The sequence below is a fragment of the Trachemys scripta genome, chromosome 3, assembly GCF_013100865.1.
Source record: "Trachemys scripta elegans isolate TJP31775 chromosome 3, CAS_Tse_1.0, whole genome shotgun sequence".
NCBI lineage: Eukaryota > Metazoa > Chordata > Testudines > Emydidae > Trachemys > Trachemys scripta.
The window spans coordinates 195,124,269-195,133,203 of NC_048300.1; the positions used below are offsets into that span (position 1 = coordinate 195,124,269).

The following is an 8,935-nucleotide window of genomic DNA, read 5'->3' on the forward strand; positions in this document are numbered from 1 at the left end:
CCCACTATATATAGCTCAATAGCTACAGCCTCCCATTCGGACGAGCATATACGTCTGGTTTGTTTTTTATCCCTTAACACTTCAGCTCCCTACTGTATTAATATTAAATATTCTTGAAGGACTTCTGTCTTTCTATCTTATCTACCACCCCCTCTAAAACACCTAACACCATAATACCTAAGTACTAGTTTTCCAATATTCTTGTTCTTCCACATAATCATCCTCTAGTGAGTGCCCTGTGTAAGTGACATGACCTTTCTTCCTGGAGGGGAGATGTGAAAGGTCCCATTCTCTTAGCACCACTTGCTAGCTAATCTGCGACATGGCATTATGTCATAATTGCATAATAGCAGATCACTCCATAATTGCCCATTATAGGAATTTTGACACCTTCCTCTGCAGCCTCTGGTTCTGGTCACTATCAAAGACCAGATATTGTACTGGCGAGAGCTCTAGGCTGATCTGGTAGCAATCCCTGTGTTCCTACATCACAAGAAGCTGGATGCTCTAGACAGAGATGTTGAGTGATGTTCTAAATGCTGTCACAGTGGACAAATACTGTATGGAGGAAAACTGAAGAGAGAAACCTAAAACATTAACATCATTCTACAGTGATACCTTGTACCATCAATTGCAACAGTTGGACTGCTATGAACTTAGCTTTCATAGTGGGACACTATTTAGGTCAACTGTTCAAAAGGAAACATACATAGTCAACATTTTTCAAAAAAATTTCTGGATCTTGAAAAAAAAAAAAAAAAAAGATTGTCAGACCCTTCATAGGCTCAATTGTTCAATGAACATTTCAGTAACCTGCCTATTCACAACAATGGTGAACTATGAAAACTAGAGGGATCTCACAACATGGACATACACATTCTCACATTTAAATAAAGTTGGAGAGTTAGCTTATGTTCTTCAGGAGTGTCCCTTTAATCATCTTACTATTTTGCAAAGTAGCCTCTTGTAAGATATAATAATTCTGCTGCCTTTTGTTGACCTGAGTCCTATAGGATCTCTTATGATAGACAAAGCCAGAACCCAAATGTCATTAATTCATATGGGAATGTTCACTGGACCTGTTGAAGTTGAAAGAGTCTGTAGTTTTCTTTCTCCCTACCTCTCACATTAAACAAATGTTGTGTTGTCTAATGTCAACACAGAGGGTCTCCCTAAGTCATACGACAGACTGCAAGTCTCCCTCAAGTCACACCTGGACTAAGCAGGTATGGAATGGACTGCTGAGTACACTACAGATACATTTTAAAGATTGAAACACACAATTAGAGATGGCCCTGAGAGGCAGAGTTCTAATCTGGATCCAAACTTCCACAAATTCCATGAATGCTTGGATCTGAGGTTTGCTTTGAACCATTGTAGGAACAGGGACCAGCTGCAAAATTGAGATTTGCATAGACCTTCGATTTTTGTTTTGTTTTGTTTTGGCACATCCACATAGTCTGTATTTTAAGACTAAAACATTGATATTTTCTGCCAGAACAAGTAGCTAAACAATTCAGCATAAAGCCACCAAGATGTTTCACAAAAACTTTTACAACAGTTCAAACTTAAAATAAACACAACATACAGTGAATAGCGAAAGGACTAATATGCAGCAAACACGCAGAACACGAGCTCACCTTCTGTGCTCATTCCCAATTTCCCTTCAACTTTGATCATGCACAGGCTAATTCCACATCCTATCCAATATTACCTTTTGATAATCCTCTTTAGATCGCAGAGCAGCTTCCATCTGTTCCTGAGAGAACGTGTAGATGGCCGAGCGATACTGTGTGCCAAAGTCATTACCTTGCCTCATTCCTGGGGAGAGAAGAAGCACACTGAACCATTAGGCTCATGCGTCTTATGTAATAGTATTGCAGTGTAACGATTCAATGGACCTAATTTTAACAGAGTCCATGCATCTGGACTAGCTGATTTTCTATTTCTCCACAGTCTTTTGTGGGCGTAGACAATTGGTATTTTTAGCAAGTCCATTCCTTTCTTGCTTAAATAGACACGAAGTGATTCTATTTTGATATCGCCATTTAAATGGGATGTACATTAAATATAAGCATATTATGTTTTGGTAAATCACATAAGCAGTTAAATACAGATGTAAAGCCTTAAAAATATCCATGAGCTGGAGACATATTATGTGCTTAGTTCATTTTACTGCAATCAAGATACTCCTAAAATACTTATTTTGCATCATGTAAACACTCAACTCTTTTTAGTTTTGACAAGTGCTTAAAAATTTCCCTCAAATGAAGGATTAAATTTTGCTGAGGAAAAAGTTTGCAATGCACTGGCAGAGGCTGACAACCCTACCCTGTAACTGGGTGATGATCCTGTTAAAAAATGTGATCATCTTGTAAAAAACTGTTACGTGTATTTTGCTGAGTCATAGCTGCAGCTGGCTCATTATCTCACCTGGAAGTAGGGGAGATGGGGGAGATGGGAATGCCCCTTTACAGAGAAAGGATCTAGGCTGAGCAAACCCTGGAGGCGGAATCCTGTAGGCAGCCAAGCCTGGCGAGAAGGTTTGGCTGGATTTTGTGTTGTTTCATATTGAATTCCTTTTGGAAATAAAACCAGACACTCAGCATCTTGTCACTCAGCTCTCCATCAATGTACATTAATTGGGACCTGACCGAAAGACAGGCAGTTGGAAGAGGGTGTCAATTAACCGAGTAGAGATACACCTGAGGGGCTAATTGGGTGGAAGTAACCCCCCAGCCGGAACTATATAAACGGACAGGAAGGAAGTGCTCAGAAGGACTGGCTACTGTACCCTTCTCCCAGTGCGAGTGGGAGAAACTGGCTACCAACTGTAAATAGGATGTAAATAATGCTCCAGGCTGTGGCCTGCTCAAGGGATATAACAAAGCACAGTGGTGTTTCATGAGACCTGTAGTTGTGGTGGTCAGTCACTGATGCTGGAAAGGCCTTGTATGTAAGATTTTGTATTAGAGAAAGTAGGGAATGGCACAAACACCAAGGTATTCAAAAGGTCTCCACTCTAAGAGTACCTTTGCAACATACATGCATTAATTTGACAACGAATATATGCAGAGTAAAGGACACAATGCTAATATAAGACCAAATCCTAGTGGTAGACAGTCAATAACGTCAAGAATTTGGCCTTCAGATATGGTGCTGGTGAAAGTGGCAACAGAGTCAGGCATAGCACAGATATATGCTGGGCAAGTTTCCTCATGCAGCCAACTTTGCAATGTAACTAATTCCCATGTGACATTGGGAATGTCAGATGAAGTCAGCACTATACAAAAATCAATGCAGTCCATGTAAAAATGGATTAAAAACTGGCTAAGTGATAGATCACAAACAATAAATATAAATGGGGAATTGTCATCCAATGGAGTTGTTTCTAGAGGCATCAGCAGGGATATGTTTGTGACTTAATGCTATTCAATAACTTTATCAATTATCTAGAACAGTGGTTCTCAAACTAGAGCCGCCGCTTGCTCAGGGAAAGCCCCTGGCGGGCCGAGCCAGTTTGTTTACCTGCCACGTTCACAGGTTAGGCTGATCGCGGCTACCACTGGCCGCAGTTTGCAGCTCCAGGCCAATGGGGGCTGCAGGAAGGGTGGCCTGCACATCCCTCAGCCCGCACCGCTTCCTGCAGCCCCCATTGGCCTGGAGTGGTGAACAGCAGCCAGTGGGAGCTGCGATCGGCCGAACCTGCGGATGCAGCAGGTAAACAAACTGGCCCGGCCCGCCAGGGGCTTTCCCTGAACAAGTGGCGGCCCTAGTTTGAGAACCACTGACTTAAGGGATCATTGAACATGAGCCTCCAGTTAGGTACTGTAGCTAAGAAGGCAAATGAGTTCCTTGAATGTATAAATAGGGAAATATTAACTAGGGTGGTGTTATTAACTACTTATACAACTTTAGCGAGACCATTACTAGTTATACCACGTTGAGTTCAGGCATTCACATTTCAGAAAGGATGTTCAAAAACTGGAAAGTGTTCAGAAAAGAGCTACAAGAATAATTTGAGGACTAAAAGGCATGCTTTATTGTGAGAGACGTAAGAAGCTCAATCAATTGAGCCGATCAAAGAGAAGGTTAAGAAATGTCTTGATCACAATCTACAAGTACCTGCATGGGGAAGAGATTTCTGATAGCAAGCAGCTCTTTAATCTAGCAGAAAAAGGCATAAAAAGATCCAATGGTTGAAAGCTGAAGCTAGACAAATTCAGATGAGAAATAAGGCATACATTTTAAGTGAGGCTAATTAACCTCTGGAACAACCCACCTACGGATATGGTGCATTTTCCATTACCTGAAGTCTTTAAATCAAGATAGGATGTCTTCCTAAAGATATACCATAATTCAAATAGAAGTTACGGGGTTGATGCAGAAATTATTGCATGAGGAGTTTTGGTTTGTATTGTGCAGGAGGTCAGAGTAAGTGACCACAATGGTCCCTCCCCGCCTTGAAATCTATGAACTCAGCTTGCCCTGTACCGCCACCAGCTAGCAAGGAATTGTCAGGAGTACTAGCAGCTTTGTAATGTGACCAATTACCTACTAAGTTCTAGACAAGTTATTTTCTCTTGTAATTTACATAGATTTGTACCTAGGTCTCCAGAGGTGAAAAGCAAATGCACTAGCCAACTGTGCCATGTAGACATCATTCTAAGGTATAATATAGATTCTGTGTATAAATCCATATATCTCTCACGTGTCACTGCTGCTGATATTGTTATTTCTAACATATTTTATATGTGCAGCCTTTGTTGTCAAGGGAGCATCACTGATTTTTAAAGCCCTTTGGCAACTATTACTTGTTGAAATCCATTAATCCACTGAGTAACAAACGAGGCAAGAAATTCAATTTACTAAACAACTGCTGTAGGATGATTGATCTTAATAATCCTGTCTTTGTTTAAAAGAAGATCTACTAAATCAAAAAATGATGTGAAATGTGCTATTTAAGTATCCCACAATGTCATCTGTGGTTAACTCTGCTCTCTTTTCTGAGCAGAGTCTTAATTGCTTTGTCCATCATGACATTACAGCTCTCACTCTCTTTCTGTCAACATAATAATATACTGCGTATATGTAAGACTTCAGATACGAATTCAAAAATATGAACAATTAATGTAATAGAAATGCTAACACTATTGGAAAAGACTTTGTACTGGTAATTCCAAAGCAGGTCTTATTTTAGCTTTTTTAAACTCTTTGCCATTGATTCTAGCAACACCAATGCTTTATACACGTGAGATTTAAAATGAGGTTTTGTTAAGGTAATCACAAATTGAACATGAATCAACAATGTGATGCAGTTGCAAAAAAGGCTAATACCATTTTAGGGTGTATTAACAGGAATGTCATATTTAAGACACGGGAGGTAATTGTCTCGGCACCGGTGAGGCCTCACTGGGAATACTGTGTCCAATTTTGGGCACTGTATTTTAGGGAAGATGTGGACAAACTGGAGAGAGTCCAGAGGAGAGCAACAACAATGATAAAAGGTTCAGAAAACATGACCCATGAGGAAAGGTTAAAAATACTGGGTACAGTAACTCCTCACTTAAAGTCGTCCTGGTTAACGTTTTCGTTGTTTTGTTGCTGATTAATAGATAACACGCTCATTTAAAGTCGCGCAATGCTCACTTATAACATTGTTTGGCAACTGCCTGCTTTGTTCACTGCTTGCAGAAACAGCAGCCCATTGGAGCTAGTGGTGGGGGCTTGGAACCAGGGTGGACCAGAAACCCCCCTATCTGCTCCCTGCTCCCGTAAGTTCCCTGTGCGGCAGCCACCCAGCAGGCTATCAATTGCCAGCAGTTCAGCTGTCCCGCCCCGCACTGCTGTGTGCTGCTCCTTCCCTCTGCCTTGGAGCTGCTTCCCGGAGCCTCCTGCTTGCTGTGCAGGGGAGGGGAAAGAGGGGGGCTAATGTCAGAGTGTGCCCCTCCCCCCTGCTCCTGCCCCCTGCTTACCCCATCTCCACAAAACGGGGGGACACGACAGGGCTCAGGACAGAAGGCGTTTGCTGGCAGCAGCTGCTGTCTCAACTTCCTGGTCTACTTAAAAAGGCAATTTATTTAGAGTGGTATAGCGTACTTAAAGGGGAAATGCTCATCTCTCTCTCTCACACACACAGGGTGTGTGTTTCTGTCTGCCTTGCTGTCTCTCCTCCCTCCATTCGTGCTGTCTTGTAGAGTGTGAGGCAACAATTAACAACAATTAACAACAATGGGTTAACCCGTGAGGGCTCAGCCGAGTGCTAGTTCATCATTTAGCAGTAAGGCATTCCTGGGGAAATATCCCACCCTGTGACTCCACCACCTCAAGCTTCACAATCATCATTGCGGTGTACAGTATTAAATTGTTTGTTTAAAACTTAGACTGTGTATACATACATATAATAGAGTCTTTTGTCTGGTTAAAAAAAATTCCTTGGAACCTAACCCCCCTATTTACATTAATTCTTAAGGGGAAATTGGATTCGCATAATATCGTTTTACTTAAAGTTGCATTTTTCAGGAACATAACTACAACGTTAAGCGAGGAGTTACTGTATGTTTACTCTTGAGAAAAGAAGACTGAGGGGAAAAAGTCTTCCTCTTTATAACAGACCTTAACATATTTGAAGGTGATTAATTGTTCTCCATATCCACTGAAGATAGGACAAGAAATAATGGTGTTAATCTACAGCAAAAGAAATTTAGATTAGATGTTAGGTAAAACTTTCTAACTATAAGTGCACTTAAGCTCTAGAATAAACTTCCAAGGGAATCTCCGTCACTGGAGGTTTCTGAGGACAGGTTGGACAAATACCTGTCAGGGATGGTCTAGGTTTACTTGGTCCTGCCTCAACGCAGGGGGCTGGACTTCATGACTTCTCAAGGTCCCTTCCTGCCCTACATTTCTATGATCCTATAATGGGTCAGAATTTCATTTTAATTACACCAAAGGGAATCCACAGTAACTTCAATGAGTTACTCTAGGTTTACATTGGTGTGAATGAAGTCAGAATATGGTCTAATGCTTGTACATGTCAGGAAGCCACTTCTCAAGGAAGCATTCAAAGATAGGGAGAAGCAAATACCCCTTCTTCACAAGTAGTTGTAGTTTCAATGTCAGCCCAAGACCCATATTATCCAATACAGGAAAGTTTATAACATATACAGATATGAAGGCTTTTCCCACACACACACATTTAACACAGCCCCATGGACATATGAAGAAAATTTCTAACCACAAACCTCAACTCCTTTAGGAGATCTAAACTATTATACTCATCCGCTGTACTAAAGAATAATCTACCTCTCTCGGGGTACGTCTATACCCAGCCACTAGTTCGGCGGCTGGCAATTGAACTTCTGGGTTCGACTTATCGTGTCTTGTCTGGACGCGATAAGTCGAACCCGGAAGTGCTCGCCGTCGACTGCAGTACTCCAGCTAGACGAGAGGAGTACCGCGGAGTCGACGGGGGAGCCGTGGAGTCGACGTTGGAGCCTGCCTGCCGCGTGTGGACCGAGGTAAGATCGAACTAAGGTACTTCGAACTTCAGCTACGTTATTCACGTAGTTGCGTACCTTAGTTCGATTTGGGGGGTTAGTGTAGACCAAGCCTCAGTGTAGCACTTCTCTGGCTCTCTTCCAGCTTCTTTAGTGACAATTTTTATCATCTAAGCTGTAAAATATCATTTGCTCTTTAAGACACAGTTACATGTCAGGGAGAAGCTTCATTTCAAAATGAGGAATTTCAGACTGGAGTCTGCAGAACTTGTTGGTAAAACAGAAGAAGAATAAAATATCCAGGGGTAAAGCCATACCATCAGAATACACCTATCACCTCCCCTTCAAGTTCTGATGCCTCAGAATAGAGAGAAGCTTGGGAACCCATAATGACAAGCACACCAATGCAAGCCAATAGTCTGCAAATAAGGAGTAAATTTTTAACAGTGAAGGAATTATCCATTGGAACAAGCCACTGGCAATTTTAAAACCAAGATTGGATGGTTTTTTTCTAGAAGATCTGATCTGCTTCAAACAGGAATTATTTTGGGGAAGTCCTGTGACCTGGGTTGTACAAAAGATTGATGAACAGAGTAGTCCCTTCTGGCCTTAGAGTCTATGAAAGCCCCCTTCCCAGTGTGCCAATGGCAAGCACTCTGCGTGGGATTTAGGCACTGCATTTAGGCACCCTGCTATTAAGTGCAATTCACAATCCCAAATTAGGCACCCGAGCTCCCTAGGCAATGCATGGGGAGAATCAGGATTCTAAAAGGGGATTCATAGAAGCCAGCACACTGAACAGGGTGCCACCTATGCTAGCCAGTAAGAAATTCCAAAAAGGGGTGTGTGTTCTAAGACCCACCTCTTAAAGGGACTTAAGCACCTAACTGCAAATCAGAGAGGTACGCCTATCTCCACTTGGGATTCACATCTGTGGACCCTATTGTGGAGCTAGGTGTGTAAGCCAGGTCAGTTGTTTTACAAGAAAAGTGGAGGAGTGTCCTAACACCGTTTTGCACAGGGTTTAGGGCATTCATACAGGAGATGGAAGACCCAGGTTCAGTTCCCCTCCTGCTTGAAATGGAAAAGAGATTTGAATGCAGGTAACCTACTTCCTAGGAAAATAGTAAGGAGTCTGGTGGCACCTTAAAGATTAACAGATTTATTTGGGCATAAGCTTTTGTGGGTAAAAACCTCACTTCGAAGTGAGGTTTTTACCGACAAAAGCTTATGCCCAAATAAATCTGTTAATCTTTAAGGTGCCACCAGACTCCTTGTTGTTTTTATAGATACAGATTAACACGGCTACCCCCTGATACTTCCCTGTTGCATGTTTCTCCATTGATGGAGTCAAAGCACACGGTTAGGGTAGTGGTGGCTGCACCCCCTAGCATCGCATGCAGCTCTGCATAGAAGCGGCATGTTTGCGGCTCTGC

At 42.0% G+C, this 8,935-nt stretch overlaps 1 protein-coding gene across 1 annotated transcript in view; it reads right to left on the bottom strand.

The window, feature by feature from the left end:
* The window catches only part of MSRA (methionine sulfoxide reductase A), a 441,610-nt gene that overhangs the window by 143,570 nt on the left and 289,105 nt on the right, over positions 1 to 8,935 (bottom strand). Inside the window, exon 5 of the mRNA XM_034766724.1 lies at positions 1,715 to 1,821. Coding sequence (XP_034622615.1) covers positions 1,715 to 1,821 — 107 coding nt within the window. The remainder of the gene's footprint in view (positions 1 to 1,714; positions 1,822 to 8,935) is intronic.